The 20,701-nt window shown below is 39.9% G+C and overlaps 2 protein-coding genes across 3 annotated transcripts in view; one reads left to right on the top strand and one right to left on the bottom strand.

The window, feature by feature from the left end:
- Positions 1-2,010: 2,010 nt before the first annotated feature.
- On the bottom strand, positions 2,011-20,699 carry immp1l (inner mitochondrial membrane peptidase subunit 1). Its single transcript, XM_042504186.1, has 6 exons — positions 20,664-20,699; positions 10,534-10,644; positions 9,688-9,776; positions 9,315-9,441; positions 3,264-3,374; positions 2,011-2,126 (listed from the first exon to the last, which is right to left on the bottom strand). The coding sequence occupies exons 1-6, from the start codon at positions 20,685-20,687 to the stop codon at positions 2,046-2,048; spliced, it is 543 nt and encodes a 180-aa protein (XP_042360120.1). The 5' UTR covers positions 20,688-20,699; the 3' UTR covers positions 2,011-2,045.
- Positions 19,869-20,701, top strand: part of elp4 (elongator acetyltransferase complex subunit 4) — a 62,946-nt gene continuing 62,113 nt past the window's right edge. The window contains exon 1 of one of the 2 annotated variants that reach the window (XM_042504020.1): positions 19,869-20,029. The gene's annotated coding sequence lies outside the window, so the exon portion shown is untranslated. The remainder of the gene's footprint in view (positions 20,030-20,701) is intronic. The other variant, XM_042504089.1, reaches the window with a different exon arrangement.

Raw genomic sequence — 20,701 nt, 5'->3', positions numbered from 1 at the left:
CACTTGTGTTCTGCCCCCGTGTTCTGTTCGAGAGGAAGCAGACACACCTCAGCCCTGCTGACAGCCCACAGCCTGACTCTGTGGTGCTGCATAGCTCAGCACAGCTGTCTGTTGCTTCCGATCTCTATCTCTTCCTGCCTCACTCCCAGCTTTGTGCCCACTCAGCATGATAATGATATACACCTCTGCCTGGTCATCTCTTTGAAACTCTGCTCTCCTGACACAACTCAAAGTACGACAGCAAAAGCAACATACAGGATGTATCTGTATACTTCAAGTAATGCACAGCTTAAATTTAGGTACTATTTGAAGAGAGTGTGGTTAGGCATGACACTGGCCTTTCTCTCTATTTGAGAAGAAAACAAGATACTTGTACTACACTTGAGGTGGTGTGAATTCACAATCATCAGCTTTAACCTTGTTAACATTACTTAAATCAGAAGCAGCCCTTCATCCACCAGGGCTTGAGTTACATTAGTAAAACAGCCAGAGCTCCCTCTATGGGGCAGTATCTTTAAAGGGGCATGCTAAGATTACTTGTGTCAGCATTTCAGCTGAACACTGGCACCGTGTTGACACGCAGCAGATGAATATTAAACCTTGAGAAACAAAGATGTGCTTGAAGCAAATCCCTGCATAAATATTTTTTTCATATGCACACACACAGACGCTCACACAATCTTGAGCGTCCCTCCCAGCAGGCACAATCACACTCAGGCAGATAATTCAGTGTCACAGGGAGCCTTGTCTCTGACCCTCTGGCCCCCTCCAGACAGAGGAAGCAGCTGGACAGGGACCCACGGCTGCCTGCAACTCACTTCCCCTGGGGAGCTCTAAGGAGAAGAGTCCCTCTCTGCCTCGGAGAATGACCAGCTGAGCTTCCACAGCTCAGTATGTGAATGTGCTGTTATGTCCCTTCGTCCAGGAAGGTCTGAACAGGATGAGCAGGCCTTAGGAGTGGGCAGCAGTGCAGGGCTTTTTGTGAGAGTCAGCAGGCTGATGAAAACATGATATCACAAGCAGCATAGTTTCCCCCTCTGATCAGATTTCTGTAGAAATTTTGCTTTCAGTAAGTCACTTCGCTTTGCTCTAAGGCAGTTTTTCTTGCCTGTGTACTGCTAGAAAAATCTTGTTAGAAACCTGGTTAAATGTATATGTGACCAAGAAGTCAGTAGCTGTGTTTACCTTTTCTCTGTTTACCCAGATACAACGTTTCCACGATGTTTGGTTACTACAGAAAGCTGGCAATAATGCTGTGTCTTACGTGCATGTAACATACAGGGTGTGAGACTGCTTTGGTTCCACACACACACAGACACACAATGTTTTCAGTGGTGAGTGAGGCCCTTACTAAGTGCTTATTAATATTGTATGGTTAAATGGGAAATGTTAACATTTTTTCAATTGCCTTGGCAGCCGAATGAAATATTAAACAATAAGAGAGCTTTTGTTTTACCATAATACTAAGAAAGGGTAAACATGAAATTAATAATATCTGTTTTAAGGGGATGAAACATGTCTTTCCTGTCTCTAAAGCACGTGTACAATTGTCTTGCAAATGTGTGGTTTAGATGCATCTAAATATTAAATTACACAGTTAAAAAAAGTGTCCATTCCCATATTTGTATTATTTTATTCAATATGATTTTGACTTGACTGTTTTGATTTAAAACTTAATTATTTGTGAGTGTTATTACTGAATGAGCACGATCAACATAATCCTTGTGCATCTAGTTTTTGCCACTGCCCACTCTCTGCCATTAGCAGTTCCACAGAGACTCAGATTTACTCGCTGCTCACGCAATGCTGTTCCTATAGTGATGCACAGCCACAGCCAGCACACTGAGAGGCCCAGATGACAAGGCTTGTCAGATATAAAACAGTACAATTAATCTAGAGATGTATAATTGCATGTTTTTTCCCCCTTTAAAAATACTCGCCTAATAAAAGAATAACCATGTACTAAAATATTTTAAATAAATATCAGTTTTATTCAAAAATGATTCAGGGAAAAAGTACCACACAGTACAAACTAAGAGAATAACTCAATCTGAGTCACTCTGAGTTTTAATGATCCGTCTGGTTGGGCTTTCACTGAGGGTCCCAAAACTATGCAGCGGCCAGAGCTGTATAGGACAAAGGGTACAGAGAAACAATGGGTGAAAAATCTGACAAAATAGCAAAATAAAGGACTTCCAACCATTATGTGCAACACTTTATCTCACTTCTCGGACACATTTCCTAATGTGGCTTTTAATGATGTGTTTGACTACATCTTGTTATTTCATCAGCTGTCGTAATAGGGCCTCCAGTGGAGTGCCGCTGTCCAATCAGATGGACAGAAGGTTGGCTGACCTGTTTCCAGGGTCGTGCCTGCTATGACATACAGTGACATGACAACATAGCAGAATGGAAAGCTAGACAATATGTTGTCCAGGCTTTGGTCAATCAGACACACTTGCTTTGAACTTCCAACTGACTCATGTCTCTGAATTGTGCTTAAAAATGATTATTGAAATGGAGAAAAAAAGGAGCTCAGGACCTAGCACTGTTAGAATCCATATAGTTCAATCAAAACTATTTTCTTGATTTTTAAAAAAAAATACATGATGACATATACCCCTTTTCCACCTAAATTGTCACGTATGCAGAGTTTTTAAACACAGGAAAACTCACTAAAAATAGGCAATAGGCTCCTTTCCTATTGCCAGTACACCAGAGTTGTGTACACATCTCTGTAGGAGATGTGCGTGCCTTTCTGTGTGATAGTTTTTGGTTTTTAGATTTGCCTGAAAACAGGTAAATAAATATTAGAAAGCAGCATAGGGGCCAGTGAAAAATGTTGTGGTGGTTTCTTCTTATATATATCTTCTACTAATTCAGTCTGTCTTTCAAACTTGGTGCAGACTAATTTGGATCGAGCGCTGCTTGGGCAGTGGTGGTTGGTAATTTGTGGGGACCCGTCATTGCACCTAGGAAGTAAAAGGGCTAAAATAAGTGCATTCACCTGGGTGTTGTACATTCATTGAAGCCAATGGGAAGCAATAAATACCCATGACTACTACAGAGTCATTTGATGCTGGTGTGAACGCAGATACTAACCTTTCCCATTACACAACACAAATGTTAGTGGGTAGTGGGTTTATATGCTGTTTGAAAGGAGCTTTAGAACCCAGAGATTTAGGAAAACTATTTTTCTGATTTTCCAGAAGAACATTTTTCTTTTAAATACATGACAGTATACAGTGTACCTCCCTTATTACCTTTAAGCAAACACGCCCTCGGATGAGGGCATAGGGAATTGGGCCATAGTTCCTTGAGTCAGTGGAATTCCTAAGGTTATCTCCTTCTAGCCATACATGACCTTTTGGAACCTAAAAACATCACCACACACATGAAAAGAGGGCAAAAAATGATTAACATGTAGACCATTTAGCCAAACAACAAAGGAATCAAATAGAGAGCTCTTAAATTACAGCCCTACTTAACTTTAACATGGAAAAGTAAGTTGACTCATTATGTAGTAAGAATCTACCTTGACCCCACCCCCTACCCCCAACGAGTCCCCTCAGCCGTCCCTCCCTCCTCAGCCTATCTTAACGTCAACCTGGCTGTCCCTCTTTAACCCCGAACCGTCTTAGGAGAGGGGTCATGGGTAACAGGCAGGGTCGGGGGGGATTTAGAAGAACTTCAAACGGGGTCATTAGGCTGTTGGCTGAGATCTGCTCCCCTCTTACCCAGGGAGGGCAAAGCAAGAGAGGGGCCTGAGATAGCTGGGCAGAGGGAGAGAGAGGGAAAGAGGGAGATAGAGAGGGCTAAGCTGCGGCTAGCAGCAGTGTCCAAGGGTCTCCACCGCGGTCCGACCTGCCAGTGGGGCGGTCATCCAAGCGGGGTCTAATTCACAGTGACACCAATTATGATTAATCTCATCACTTTAGGAGAGTAGGCTTGTCAAGGCCCTAATTAAGTGCGCTGTCCCCCCTATATGTGCAGACAGGATCAACAACACATTATATTGTCATAATGGGCATCACAATCCATGAGTCTATTTTTGTGTTGCCTAACTTTTTAACGGCAAAAGTCTTCTGGAGGAAAGAGAATAACATGAATAAAGAGGCAGAATATTGCCCACGATGAGGTGACGTCATGTCTTCGCCTGCTTGTATTCCTTGGTCCCATCACCCTGCTCTCCGATTGGAGTCTTCAGTCCTACTACAAGATGCTGCATTTCATTTCATATTCGATAATTGAGACAGATGATGTGACATAATCACGAGCCAGTGACATGTTGACCTAACACGAGGTAAACAACTCAGTGAATAACGACGACACAAATGAATATCATTAAAAGAGTCATCTGAGAACCATATGTCAGCATGCTGGATTCCCACCATTACACCTCATTAACATGGTAACATATGCTGGCTCCCAAGCACAGGAAAAAGAAACACCACCGTTTGTCATCTGCCAAACCAGAACCCCCTGTTTCTCCAAAGGAGCGTCTTTGTCGGCTCATCCTACAGGCGTAAAGGTTTGATTGTGAAATTTCAAGTCTGTCCACAATTTGGTGAAACCACTGCCTGCACAAACTTCATTTCATACAAGGGAGCAAGCTTTTCATAGGATCCTGCCTGAGTAATACAAAAAGGGTGAGGACTTGAGTCACATGACTTGGACTCAAGTCAGACTCAAGCCACAAATTTGCTAACTTTAGACTTGACTTGACAAAATCAAAAAAACACTTGCAACCCCACTTGTATTTTAACACCAATGACTTGTGACTTCACTCGGACTTGAGCCTTTTCACTTGACGATACCTGATACCTTCCCCCAAGCCCAAAGATTAAAATGTATGTTATTTAAAAAGTGTGCCACAAGTCAGTTCATTTCCCGTCATTTCTTGAACCAACTTTAATGCTATTCATACCCAATTCCCCAGATAAACTTTGTCTGAATCCATCACAAATCATTCGTTTAAGCTGCAGGAGAGTCATGAAGACCTCAACTGCTGCTGTTTTTGAGCACCAGTTGCAGAAAACTTATTAGTTTTTGTATAAAATGTATCATTAATTTATTTATTTAACAGTGATCAATAAAAATGAATTGCAGTATCCAGAGCACGAGGGTTGAAATTACTGACAGGAACGCAATAGCTTCCAACTTTGTTCGACATTTCAGGGTGCTCAAAGACCAGGCTAATATTAACAAAGTTAGCGAGCTAATGCTTAACGAACTTTAGCTTAGTAGCAAAGTAACTTTTAAGCAAACTTGTTTTAACCATACACTATAAAAAAAAAAAAAAAGTGGCCAGAGATACCATGACATCACCCATTAGTTTGTGGACTCCAGTTTTGAAGCCTTGATTTCTGCATTCTGGCTATGGCCATCAAGTGGTCATGTTTGGGCAGGAGGCTGGTGCTGTGGTGGTGCGAGGGGTGGATCTGACTGTAAAGCCTAACAATGTGATGTAAACAGGTGAGTTATAGAAAAAATCACCTCTTGTATAGTTGTTATCAATGTTGATATCAGTTATAGGGACTAAAATTGTTTATTGTACCAGGCTGCAAACATGTTTATTTCTGTTGTTAAGTTGGGTATTTTAACACAGGGGTCTGTGAGGACTGACAAAGAGCCACGGTTTTGGCACCTCCGTGTTGGCTTCATTTTTCAGCCCTAGGGAATACCGCTTGGTTTTAACAAAGGAAAACAAATTTCAAAACACATTCATGATTTCTGCAAATTTACTATCACTCTGTTTTTAAAATGGCCTTACATTTGGCAAAGCACAATACGACTTGTTTAAAACTCAAAACTCAAAGTTTAGGACTTGGGAGTGCAAGAACTTGAGATTTATTTGTAACTTGCAAAATAATGACTTTGTCCTACCTCTGGTAACAAAAGGTCAATCAATCTTATTGACAAGAGCTAAAGTGTGCACTTTGACCCCCTTTAACACACCTCGTTAAGAAACCAAAGCCCGAATACAGACGAAAGTGCTTTAAGGAGTGTTTCAGAAAAGTGAGAAAGTGAAGAGATCTGAAACTTGACCTCCTGTACTTTGGCCAGCACAAGGATAAAAGCTTATGCATATCACCTTGCAAGTTGCAGGTGTGCGAACAAGAGAAAAAAAAAAAGTAAGTCAGAGGCAAAGCCCTGAATTAAAACTAGGTTGATGCAAAGCAGCAGCGCAATCAGATAAAGCACCATTCTTGACTCTGCTTTTTTAAAGACAACTGCTGTTTTCAGCACCTGTAAATAGCCACAAAGCCATGAGCATCACTTGAGGTTTTGCATGCACATAAAGGTTGTGTTTGAGAAGCCTTTCTGTAGGTGTTGAAAGATCCAATGTGTTATAGCACATAAACACTATCAACATGTGATTTTGACAGTGAAACAGATAAAACTGTCATCAACAGATGTTTCCAACTGCAAAGACTTCCAAAGAACCAGGTAGCCAACACAGAGGTGTAGTGTTTAGATGTGGAGCCTGTCGGCAGCTCTGGCATGATGGACGGCAGAGATTGCACCCGTTTGCGGTTGCAGGCTGGGTCGACGTGAGGCATTGTGTACCTGTCAGAGATGTGTCGAGCAGCACTGAAACTGGAGCTCTCCTCGCCATGGAGGTGTGTTGTTTAACAGCCACACCATTACAGTGCTCATTACGTTTACATGATTGAGGTGGTGAATTATGTTCAGCTTAAATACATACAGGCTTACAGAGTTCATCTTTCAGCATATTACTCTGTCTATCTTTACGGCAAAGAACAGAACATATGAGGACATTTTATCTCTCCCTCTGTCACCCTCTCTCTGCCTCTCTTTGCTATAATATTAGGGATCAAGTGTCATTGTTTTGACACAATAGCTCAGACACAGAAATGATTCCTAAAAGGTGACAGGGCAATTAGTCTGCTGTTGGATCTCTGAGGGTGGAGAGGACGTGCCTGCCTGTCAGAACATAAAAGGAGGTGATGACAGGGTCTAACACCGGCTTCCAAAATTCAGCTTTACAGGTCTACCCATAATGCCTAACACCATCCTAACAGTCACACACAAATACATACATCCTCAGGGGATAAAACTCCCTGAGGGAGCTCAAACATTTACGTTAACAGCGGGTATTTTCTCAGTTACCTCCGATGCTGACACATGAAGTCGCTCGTGGGAGTTAAAATTAACATGGGAAATAATATTAGGCTGCATGATATGAAAAAACGCTTAGTGCCAATCAGTTTGGGGATACAAGCGCGGTGGTTATTTCTGGCTTCTCTCCTGCTTTGTTGGTGAAGCTGACAATTGTAACGGTTTAAAGCAGCAAAGTATTACAAATGCACATGCAAGATTTCCTGTATTTTTCAAGATCTACACAACAAAAACCAACACACAAGCTCACCAGTTTATACTTGTAAATGCAGTCTCAAAGGAGGGAACTGTCCCACTCAGAAAACCAAAAAAAAATCATAAATGCTCTCAGTATTTTGTTCTTTTCTGTCTCTCTATTCCTGCTGCATAATGAGCCCAACTCCTGTTTTCCACCGCGTACCAAAGAAAATCCAGGTAGATGTTTTATACTAGTGTTAAAGTTCCAAATATCACATCCAGTCTGCATTATTTTACTGCACAAAAGACAATAATTTGATCAAATAACATGAACAGAATTAACATGTAGGATTGTAACCATTTGAAATATTGAGACATCAAATACAATGCCACATTTGACGGAATCAAAACATTTTCAGATTTAGCAGTTTTACATTTTCAAAAATGAGTAGTAGTCCAGCAGCTGACTTGACATTGGTGACATACAATACATGAGCACTGTGTTGCTAAACAGATTTATTTTCGAATCAATTATTTTTTTAAATTAATCTGCAACAATTTTGACAATCGTCTAATAGTGCCGATAGTTTTATCAGGAAAATCATTTCAAATATCCAAGGTTTTTCAGCTTTTAAAATGTAAGGATTTCCTGTTTTCTTTGTTTTATATTACTGACTAAAAAAAACAGATGTGCATTTCTGACTTTGTGTTTGACATGTAAAAGTCTAAATGATTAATCAGTGACTCAAAACAAAACCCAAACAACAAAAACCCCAAACAGATTAACTGATGATAAAAAAAGAGTTGTTAATTGCAACCATTCTTAACAAAACCAAACTGTTTGATTCATCACATTCGTTTACTGAATGAAAGCTATTTTTTTAAACCTCAATTTTGAATGAATGCTTTGAACATTTACAAAGTGGCCTGAAACACTAAGTTGCACCAAGATATTGTCATCTATTGATTGGTTTAGGTAGCTGCAAGATAGAAATGAACGAAAGTAAAGGAGCACCCAAAATTACTGGAAGTCATTAGGCTTTATCCTGAACTTGATGCACAAGCCAAAAATACAGTCACTGTCTACCTAGTGGCAAATTTAGAAAAGACTCAAACTGAAACATCTGTCACTACATACTGAGATCACGAATCAAAACGGAATGATGTCACCTATTACAAAGTTCAGTCCTCTGTATGTGGGGGTGAAGCTAGAAGAAGAGGAAACCTTTTTATTTCCTATTTCATTTGTTGAATGACACTTACAGACTTGGCCTTATGCTATGTTTCGCTGAACTCATTCAGGCTGCCCATAGTCTATGAAAACCACAATAAATTCAAAACATGCAACATGCAATGCAACCTTTGTTTTGCGGACGTATGCGCGCGCGCACACACACACACACACACACACACACACACACACACACACACACACCTCCGCCCACCCATCAGTCTGTCCATTCGGCTGGCACTAACTCTAACAGGCTTCAGAGAGATTGCAGGCCTGAGCTGTGGGCGTTGGGGAGAGTAGTAATAGAAAAGCAATGACAGTGGTTTCAGCAGCAGAACCCCTGCTCACTCTCTGGTTTTATCACTGTTCTGAGGAAATATAGGTGTTGTCAAAAGCTGATATTTTGACCAATGACACAAAATGGATGTGTGCGGACGAAAATGTAAACAACTATGATAGCCTATAGACTGTGGTACACACACAAAGAAAACCAAAGACAAACTGAGAGACAGTTTTGCATTATGCATAGAGATTCTGTTTTTCATTTAAGGGTGAAACAAACTATGAAGTATTTTGGTGTAAACACATTCTTCACTCGTTCTCTCTTTTACTTTATCTTTTTAACCTTTTCTCTTCCAAAGAGACTCTAAAATTGCTGCCAGTAGCTTTTCCTGGTAAAGCAGGTAAGGATGTACAAGAAAAGAAGTTAGAAAAGATGACAACTTCAACCAATATGGGCTTGTATGTATGTAAACATACTCACATATGTGTGGGATTTGAACAGGTCTGATGGGGAACTTGTGCAGACTTTGTCACCCTCCAGTCCAATTACCCGTTTACAAATGTTCATATTTGGGTCAGACGGACTCTTCGCGATAACGATATCACCCCTGCAAGAAAAACATGAACACATCACTTAATCTGTAAAACCTCAGGGTGCAATAATTCACAGAAAATGCCAAATGCCTTGTTTTATCTATGGTATATGTAGGAAACTGCTGCCATCTTTTCATGTGAAAAAAAGGCAAAAAAAAGGCTCAATTGGGGGAAAAAAGGCCTAAAAAGGAAGTCATTCAACATTCAACATTGCTGCTGTGTCGTTCTTTTGCCTACTGCATCTACTGACTGGAACCCACTTTTGTATTTTGCAAAGCTGACGACTCATCCTTTCCGAGAAGACAATATCATGGTTGACAATAGTGGGCTCCATGGATGGACCAGAACACTGAAGCAAAACAACAAAAGGACAAAACATAATTATTTCTCGAGCATTAATGCATTAACATTATTTGATTAATTATAACACTACTAGTACTACTACTACTACTACTACTACTAATAATAATAATAATAATAATAATATGGTTTGATTCTGAAATTTATTTTGAACATGTAAAAAGAAAATAGGGCATTGGTTATACAAATAAGCAGGCAAACAAAAAAGGATTTTTTTACAGACAAAGAAAAATGTAAAGCATAAAGATATTGTCAACACATGATGACTTAGTGTACATATTCAAAAAGGAGTGAGAAGGAGTACAAACTTATTTAATTACACCCCTTCTCCTTAAGTCATTGAATTTTATTTAACTAGCGTCCTTTAATTTTAAGCTATAGTCTAATTAAAAAAACATATATGCTTACATCGACATACCCAGTATCAAATATCGCCAATTTTACATTTTTATTTACAGAAAAAAGAGGAAGATATAGTAGAAAAAAATTAAGTAACCAAATAAACTGATAATACTACTACTACTACTACTACTATCCTTTTTTTATAATAATAATAATAATAATAATAATAATAATAATAAGTAGTAGTAAAGTAATTGTTGTTGTTGTTGTTCATATTATCACATCATAATCATATAATCATCATTATCATCAACATCATTATTATTATTAGTATAAAAATAATAATGTATTTATTTAATTTATATATTAAATAGTAATAATTCTGTTATCTTAATAATACAAACCACCACAAATTCTCCAATGTATTCAAAGGCACAATGTGCAATGCAGCCATACTGGACTGTGTAGCCCACAAACCCCAGGGTCTTTCCCAGCACTCTGCGGAACATCTCCACCTGCAACACAAAATGCAACCATAGGTTACGGCACATTGTCAGCGTCCATCCTTACCATGCACTATACATACAGTGGTGAGGAAAGGATTCAGTGTTTGATCCATTTATGGTAGGCTTATGTCTTTTACAGGATTTCTAAAAACAAAAGCTGTTTGGGGTTTAATTTCTAAAGGTGTGGACAAGGTTGTCACAGTTGGCCTACTGCTAAGATGGCACATTCCCTGGTGTTTCATTCTCAGAGGCTGAGCGGCCAGTTCACACCAGAAAACTGCCCTAACCTTTGATCCTGCGTAGGATGGACCAATCAACACCTTGAGCTCAGGTGACGGACAAACACAGAGGCTGTGACACATCCAGCCAAGCAGCTCTGCAGCGTCTGCAGCCAGTCCCTGACATTACGCTGCCTCCACTACCACCACAATCATTAGAGCGGTTATCAACTTCTGTCAGCACCATAGAAACACAAAGACACCCTCCACCTGCCCTGCAAACACTCTGTCACACAAACACACATGAGGACTACCTGTGTGTCTAAGCAAACAGCCCAACCACACTCAGGTTATTGACTTTTACTCAAGCTGCAACCTGTTGGATGGGCTGAAGAAAGTAAGTCATCTTTACACACTGTCGTGCACTGTGTGTACGCAGGCACACCTGCAAACACACACACACACACAAATATGCAAACAGACTGACATTGCATGCTTTTGAAAAGAATAGCTGGCATAGAGGTTAGTCTACACTTCAAACATTTTTAGCTCAGGCTGCTGTACTGTCAGTCCACCACAGGGTAAAGAAATCTTTTTCTCCGTCTCCCTTATTCCTTCTGTCTCCTTCCCTCTTTCTCTCTCCATGTCTTCTCTCCCTCCCAGGGTATTATTAACAAAAGCAAGTAGAGCGGAAACCAAAGCCCCAAATCCTCAGAGCTCTGGGAATGACTTCCCAAAGATGGACACGGATTAGACCCCCAATTTCTCCCTTGCCCCACCACCTCTGCCCCCCCTTTCTCCCCAGGTCCCCAACAGACCGGGTGTCAGGTGGCTCTCCCAGCCCTGCCAAAGGTGTTACCCCTAATCCCATTACCCCCCTGTGCTCCTCTCACACACACATACAAACACACACACAGAGCTCTCTTATTCATGCCAACTATATTCCACCTATTCAACCTTCTATCTATTCTTTCATCCCAAGCATGGTTTGTCTCTTTGGCCCATTCGCCATCCTCTCTGATCCAAAAAAGACCAACTTTCACCTCCCTGTGTGCCATTTCTCCGCTCTTCCCCCTGTTCGCTGATCACCCCTGGCAACTCTCTGCTTTTTGCCGCCACTGTGAATAACAGCACCGGAGCAGGTGAAGGGGGACACATATACGCTCAGCGCAGGGCCCAAATGAGGTGCCCCCTTCCCAGTCACATTCTGCTCTGGTCTCTTGTTCTGTTCCACAGGAATTATAAACTGCGTCCTCCCACAGCTGGTACAACGACACCTCTGGCCCTGTAATTCCTCTGTTGGGAAGCAAGTGGTCTAAAGGTTAATGTGAATCTCAGGTCTGCACGAAGGTGACATGCTCAGCTCTATTCGTCTTGCCCTGGGCTTCCTCCACCAGCATCTCTGTCATCGTGGTACTGTAATGCACTCTCAGACATGATCTCACATGTGCTCTTCCTTCTGCTAGGCTGGGGATCAGGAATCTTTTGCTAGCACTCATTCGCAAAGCACAGTGGATAGCCTCCCTAACAGCTGCCCTCATATCTCTGTTTCAGCTCCCCCCTCCATTCCAGCCTGCATTCATCATAGGTAGGGATTAAGGGACTTTGCATAACAAGATCACACGGCCAGTGACTGATATCAAGAGAGTCCATATGCAGCCGCCTGGTTTTCTGAGGCACCCTCTGTCATTGATAGTGTGTGCCTGTGTGTGTGCGCATGTGGTGTGACTGTGGTGTGACTGTGCACACACAAAAGCATTACCTATGTGTTTCATAGGAAGTGTATATATGAGCTGCAGTGCCTCCTTTGGGATTTAGAATGAGGTGGACATCCACAGAGATCTCTGATTGGATCTCTATTACCTCGAACTCCCCCGAGCAAAGAGTCAGGCAAATCACACAATCTCTTGCCCATAATACCCGTGTGTGTGTGTGTGTGTGTGTGTGTGTGTGTGTGTGTGTGTGTGTGTGTGTGTGTGTGTTTGGGAGCACCACCATTAATTGAATGCTGTATTACAGCTGTAAATTAACACAAAGTCTCTCTGTTAATCCAGGATTACACGCCAAACATGTTCATGGGAAAACAAAGAAAGTCAGTGCAGCCCACTCTGCAGAACCATCTGTGGCCAGCGGCCCCCTGCAGTCACAGCGCAGCGCTACAGTGGGGAAAAGAGGGGGATCCCGAATGAATAGCTCTGGATGGGAACACCTTATTGTGTGTTAAACTTTGTGATCCTCTTACTGAGGAAACCCTGTTCACTCAGGCCAGAGCAATCAAAAGAACTTTTTTTTTTTTTTTTTTTACAAGAGTATTCATTTTTTTCACCTAATTTATTTATTTTTTAGTGTTTTTGCAACACTGATACTATGCCTCCCATTATGTCCAGGATTTTTGAACAGGTATCAGTGTGTACGTAAGTCTATGTATTGGTCCAATACCGTGTAATTTATTAATAAACTGTCTCAAACTGTCTTCAGATAACTGGCTAATTTGTATGTTTCATATGACATACTAATTACAGGGATCCCATGGTCATGGAAAGATCATGGAGTCTAAATCTTATTTCCCAGGCCTAGAAAAGATGGCATAAGTAAAATCCTTAAATGTTTTGGGGTTAAAAAAATGATGGAATTTTCTTGTGTTTACTGGAATAATTTTTTACATGAATCTTCCATCGATAACTGCAAATAATGCAAATGCCACAGTGGCAGATTTTCTGTAGCTGTTGATTTAATGTGGATTTAACATGCATCAACACAAGGTGTTTTATTTACTATTTACAATAATTACAATACAATAATTAAATTAATTAATTATGGTCATGGAAGTTTTATTATGTGTCCTTGAAAAGTCATGGACATATTTTATAAATGTTTGCCATGAAAATGTGTCAGAAACCTGATAATAACTATAAGCACAAAGTGAAGCAGTTGTGGGGAATGTTATCTGTGTGTCCTCCAAGCTGTCAAAAGCATTTTAAGTGAACAATTTGAGACACTGCAAAACTAAAATGTGAGCAAGGTGTATTTCGGTCATCAGTATTGACATGAATGAAGAGCCTTCCTGAACATCACTATGACAGACACATCTAGGAGAAAATGGAAACAGACCCTCAAAAGTTGATAAGCTTTGGGCAAGTTGTTATTGCTCTTTCACATCATCAAATCTGGAGGATGAAAACAATGAAACGACCTTGGCAATATTCTAATGTTCAAGTAAACTGTCATATAATTGAGACTTGTGGTATCTATATGCATCACAAATGACATTTTTAAAGTTGGTGATTTAAAGATAATGATATTAGTGTAGTCAAAAATATTGATTGTCAATACATATTAATTCTGAATACCTGAAATGGTTTCAATGCTCATTTTCCACAGTTTCAATACACAGATACCAGCTGCACTTTCTCTTGCTGTTAATGTTTATTAAAGTAATTTTGCTGTTCTCTGCTACAAACCAATGAATGAAAAGTCATCACTGTCATATAACAGCCTTGTTATATTTATCTTTATATATATATATATATATACACTTAATTTGCCCTCAATATTTTCCTGTGGTATCTAAAATGTAACCAAATATCTTTTTTTTTCAAGGTTACAATGCTAAAAGATAGCATTGATAATGTCATAAATATTTTTATAAAAATACATTTGTATATAAAAATAACTTTCTAACATTAGGGCCTGTTGGCTTTGGAACAACCTGGCTGAGGCTTACACAATCAACCATTTCTTTTTAATCATGTCTCAAAATCAGTCTTTACAGTTTTCCTTTATGTTACAGACCTACTTTTATGTGATGTTGTATTTTTTATTTACATTTACTTATTTTACTTATCTTTTTTAATGGTTAATTGTATTCATTTATGTTGAAATTTTGTGTCTTACATTCTGCATTTGTTGTCCTCTTGTTTTAACTTCATCTTAACTCTACCTTAATTTTGTCTCACTTGCATTTTGGTTGGACTATTTAGGTCTGATGCTTAATTGTCCTCTGAGTATCCTGTTTTTGTTTTTGTTTTGCTTGTCAAGGCACTTGGTAAACTATTTTAGGGGTGCTATATAAATAAAGTTATAATTATTATTTTTAAAAAAGTTGCGCAGCCACTTCCATTGCATTTTGCTATGTATCACCAAACTATTTTAGTGGAAATTTAGCTAATGTATTGATGGTGCAGTCAATAACAGCATCTAAAAATTAATATCTAAATAAATAGACATTATTAAAGCCATTAGGAAATATTCAAAAGGGATTTGCTGCTACTGGTCTCAAGAGACTTGAACCAGCCACTGGCTGAGTAGTGTTAATTGATAAACATGGCCAGTCTATTAGAACCACAAAGAGAATCACAATCCAAACAGCACATAAGGGCCTTGCAGTGGACTCCTTACACAACTAAATTAGGAAAACATGGGCTGAGAGAGAGCTGGGCAACAGGGGGGCTAAGAGGCTTACAAGTCCCTTGTCAGATATTCTTTTTCTCCCTCAGGATCCCAGATGGAAGGGAGTCTGGATGAGCAGGCAGCACCAGAGAGGGGACGAATCCCACCTCTGATGTCTTCCTCTGGGCAGCAGAAGGCAGAGGAGGGTGGGGCTCTAGTCTTGTTGAGTTGAGCTTGATTTGATCTTAATGTGATCTATAAAAAGGAGGAGGTTTGGCAACCAGGGGGGTCCGTTTCAACTATCAGTCCAATCAGAGATAATCCTGCTGATTTAGACACAGACACCTGGCTGGATGAAGAGTGACAGATGTAAAAGTCCCAGTCACAGAGCACAATGTCTCGCCCCCATCTCTTCTCAGTCTGCCCTCTATCAGAGGCTTAATTGAAGAAACTGATCTCCATATTGCTCTTTTCACTGTTGCTAACAGCAACATAGCTGTGAAACAGCTGAGCGAGGTTACTATTTGAGGAGCTGAGGGTTTAAACCTACAATCAATGGGTCAGCCAGAACAAATAATAGCCAAGTGATATGAATACAACTGCTATGAATTGAAAGGAAGTGTGGGTTGACGGAGTCCCCAGCCAATTACATAGAAAGGAAAAATCAGCCTCTAAGCCTTATTGTATTGACCATAAGCAAATGCGTGGTGCCTGCCTGGTGCGGAGAGAATTGAGAGATCTTATCTGCTGTTGTATCAGATTCACAAAGGAGTTTGTGTTTTGCACTCACCAGCTCAAGACAAAGCCCAATGTATTTTAACACTAGCTACTGACAGACACATCAAGCTGAAAGCAAGTCTATGATTTTTAAGAATGTGATTTCCTTTCATTCTAAATCTAAAAAAAAACATATTTTATATTATTTTTCATTGTCTATTTTTCTATCCTTTAAGTCACGCTAAATACGGCTTGCTGTCTTCCATGTGATATCAGTAAATCAAAATATGGGATGCTGAACAAATGGAAAAAAAAAAAAATTGGAAAAAGTCCAACCATTAGACCAGTGGTTCCCAATTGGTGGGTCTGGTCCAAAAGTTATTCCTGGGTCCATACTGAATGGACCAAAAAGTGACCCTTGAATGTGTCAAGTTTGTTAAAAAAAATAAATAAAAATAAAATAAAAATAACTTTATTTTGAAGTGCCGTCTTGGTTTATGCTTGCAAATATGCATTATGTCTTTGGGCTGTGTCAACATGTTGTTTATGCTTTGTGAAATAAAATTGAAAATGTTGATGTTTTGTTGTCAATATAAATGTACCTTGAACTAATGACTTAGGAGAAATCTGGACCCATGGCAAGACCAGTTAGGAACCACTGCCTCAGACAAAATTAGCTGTGTGTAAAACCCATCCTATGCTTATTGTACTTGTGCCCTTAGACTATTACTTTACTTTCAACGCTAACAAAACAAATATGGTGCATGTTGATGATAATCTTACATCCCCCAGACACAAGACGTGTACTGCGTCTCGTGGTTCCACACTGATGGCAGAATTACACTGAAGAAACCAAAACAATTGGACCAGGAAAGGTCTGACATGTTATGACTGCTGCCATTATATAGCTCAATCAGATACAGGGACAGATAAAACTGACAAAAACACTGCAGAAAAACATGCACAGATGTCACATTGAAGAAAAAGTGGAAAAATTGTGGTATTTTTGTACAATTAAGCTGCTGTGTTTACACTGCCACACACTGAATTGTGCTGCAGAGCCCAACAGTTAAATTATGATTTAAGAAAATCAGAAATTAGGTGCACTGTGTAGACGTTCTGGAGAAAGTTTTCACAGCAATGTATAGTAACTAAATCCTGCATGTTGCAGTGCTGAGGCAGTCTCTCCTCCTTCTGAGATGCAGGTCAGTCAGCGCATCTTATTTGTCTCATATAGGCTTTCCACAATGCCCAGTGTTGTCAGTCATGATATATTCCCTTGGTCTCCTGTCAGCACAAATAAATCTCAGCAGTGCTGTCAAAACAGCAGGGCTGCCTCTGCTGAGAGCATTTGTAAAGTGAGCAGTTGGGCTATTGCCTCCTCTGGAGCCTTACAGTATCCTGTGATGTTGTGCTGCCTCTGGCCTCCATCCGCCACAAAATGCTTTTTTACAGCTGTCTTAAGGATTACACGGATCACTCATTAGTGAGCCAGTGGTTATAGTGGATATTATACAGTACAAAAGAAACTGACCCCTCCTTTGCCAGCCGTCTGCCTGATCTGACAGAACATTCACAGTTCTTGAAATATGTGACAGAGGTCTCCATCAGCCTTTCCAATAGTGTATATTATGACTTGTGAAAAAGCAGACGTGTTAGTAATAATTTTAGTGGATATTATACAGTACAAAAGAAACTGACCCCTCCTTTGCCAGCCGTCTGCCTGATCTGACAGAACATTCACAGTTCTTGAAATATGTGACAGAGGTCTCCATCAGCCTTTCCAATAGTGTATATTATGACTTGTGAAAAAGCAGACGTGTTAGTAATAATTTTATCTGTTCTATTCAAGTGTCCCATAATAGAGTAAAAGTGAACCTGTAACCAAAGCAGCTTAGTGGAATATATCCAGCATTCATTTTATCTTTTACCTGTTCTTTTCCAACTGTGACACGTCAAAATGTCTCCCTTGTAAGTTATGTCTACTAGCTGCAGAGCAGAGAGCTGCATCATGAGTTCCACATTTTAGTGCTAAACTTCCATTACAAACTCATGTGTATTCAAAGTGTTTAAATTCTTGTTAGAGACGCAGGCCTACAGAAGCATGAGCACAATGTGCTCAATTAAATAGATTCTACTGTTGCTGTTGTTAATTTGTTTGTTATGTTAAATAGGCTCAAATTTGACGAATGCCAATTTGTTATTTTAAATAATATTGACTATATATTCTATGGACCACTCTGAGTCAAAATCTATACCAAACAGTACATTAAATGCAATCCTGAACTAAATTGTTCCGAATGTGATATTATGAGCTGTCACAGAAGCTTAACACCCACCCTCTGGTCTCCCTCTTTCCCAGGTTAACACAGATAGCTCTGTCAGCACTGTTGCTGCTGTTAGAAGTGTTTGCACAGTTAGCACTGCTAGCTGCTGGCTCAGCTACCTCCATGTTGAGAGCTGCATGCAGAAAAACCTATCTCAGACTCATAGATACTCTCTGAATGTACAGCCTCTTAAAACACTCAAAAAAATAATGGTAAAATCTACAATATCATTGTTGTGTGTTTGAGATTGAAAACTGCTCAATTGATGGAACAGACGAGTCACATATATTTTCCCCTCTTTTACCACTCAAAGAGGACTATAAATGTATCTAAAATGCTCCATTATACTACTACGTTGCAGGAAAACTTACCAATAATATGAATGTATTTCAGATTGAAAAGGATGATGCCAACAAATCATCATCAGGTTACACTCCACCAAATTGTTGTAGAGCAGACATGGAATGGTCTGGGTTTGGCGTTATCAACTTAGAGTCTTGCACTCATTTCTCTGTGATCATGTGCCATTCAGAAGATGCTGGTACTCAACAAGTCTATCCACAGCTATCCTTGAGCTGCAGTATCTTCCTCACCTTTAACTGAGTGTGATTGGGGAACCAACAGCACTCGACACTGACATTCACTGTCAACTTACAATGACCACAAACAAACATGGATAGCAACTGGCATAGAGCTGCCAACATGTTCACAGGCACATCAAGCTGCTTTGTATTATGATGCACTTGGACAAATGCAATCGATGATCTATTTATTACACTATACATTAAGTTTAGAAAGTTAGTAGACTGACAGATTAATTTATCCTGTTTTTACAAAGGCCACATCTCAACAGAGAATAGAATAAAATAGAACAGATTAGAGATTGGGGTAGCTGTGGTTCAGCAGATAGAGCGGCTTGTCCACTAATGAGAAAGTTGGTGGTTCGATGGCCAGCTCCTGCAGTGAACATGTAAAAGTATCCTAGAGCAAGATACTGAATCCAAAATTGTGTGAATGGTTAAAAAACTGAGCAGCGGATGGCACCTCGTATGGCAGCTTTGTCCACCAGTGTGTGAATGTGACGTGTCGTGTGAAAGTGTTGAGTGATCCAACGACTCGAGCAGCGCTATGCAACTGCAGGACCATTTATTATTAGAGATGTGATACATGATCAACGCAGCTATTTGTCTCTTATATTGATACACTAGAGCTAACATCACAGTTCTATTTGCCATTTATCAAAAATACACTAGCACCAAGGATTTCTGTTCTTTCTTAACATTTTGAATTTGCACATCCGCACACTCAAATCCACGCAAAAATCAGGTTAACCATGCAAGCTTTCAGACAGAGACTTTCTTCAAGGCATAACAGGTAACAAGTGGAATCAGCAGAATAAGGAGTTGGGAGAAAATCACTTAATTAGACTTAATGCAGAACACCTGTGTCAGTCACTGAGCCTTGAGTAGCAAGGCTTGTAGGGGATTGTAGTCTTGGGAAAGTGACTACAAAATGAACACAGTGACTGACACAGGTGTTCTGCATTAGGGCTAATCGAGTGATTTTCTCCCAGATCCTTATACTGCTGATTCCACATGTTACCTGTTATGCCTTGAAGAAGGTCTCTGACGAAAGCTTGCATAGTCAACGTGATTTTTACACGGATTTGATTGTGCGGATGTGCTTTTTTCCACTGTTGATAACGATTCAGCTCCTGCACCTCAGTCTAAGTACAAATACCGGGTGAGCGGTGTTTTTTCAAGATTTGAAAATTCTGAATTCAAAAAATGCTTTACTGTCGTGATTACCTTTTTGTACATCTGTAAATAATAAATGCAAACTCCATCTAAAATAATCCACTTTATGGTAGTTATGGCTGCTTTACATACAGGTGTGAGTAGTGTTACTCATTTACATGTTGCTGTGAGTGCTTAAATAGTTTTTGTGCTCCTTATCATAAACAGTTTCAGTCAAAGAATTCAGCCAAATTTAAGGCTATCTATTATGCAGTGAAGCAATTTAGTGTACGACTGATTCCTAGTTATTGACCATAATGTCCCCATGCACATGTGTACGCTATGTTCTCCTTATTTAAATCTACGGTAAGGATGGCACCCTCGCCCCAAGAATAGAAAACAATATTGTAGATTTTACAGATTGACTTTGATTGTAAAGGAAGGGGTGAATTTGTCAAACACATTTCGGTTTCTGCAATGTTATGCAATGAACCAACAAGGTCGTCGCGGAACAAAGCTAGCCGTTAGGTGACTTTTTCAGACACGGACTAGCTGCTGATAACTGCCAAGAACACACAAACTGATATTAATGTAAAAAAAAAAAAGATAAAAATATGACTACAGACTTTAGCTTTACTCACCAACAGTCTCACTGCTCCGACCATGCATTCACCATAAC

Source organism: Plectropomus leopardus, chromosome 1 (assembly GCF_008729295.1).
Source record: "Plectropomus leopardus isolate mb chromosome 1, YSFRI_Pleo_2.0, whole genome shotgun sequence".
In the NCBI taxonomy this organism is placed as follows: domain Eukaryota; kingdom Metazoa; phylum Chordata; class Actinopteri; order Perciformes; family Serranidae; genus Plectropomus; species Plectropomus leopardus.
This window is presented reverse-complemented; position numbering and strand designations above follow the sequence as displayed.

Excerpts from the sequence above, each read along its gene's own strand:
- immp1l (XM_042504186.1), bottom strand. The coding sequence starts at position 20,687 with ATGGTCGGAGCAGTGAGACTGTTG. Across the intron at positions 9,442-9,687 it reads CAGCTTTGCAAAATACAAAA|GGGTGATATCGTTATCGCGA; the intron begins GTGGGTTCCAGT and ends TTTTTCTTGCAG. Across the intron at positions 3,375-9,314 it reads TGTTCAAATCCCACACATAT|GTTCCAAAAGGTCATGTATG; the intron begins GTGAGTATGTTT and ends TGATGTTTTTAG.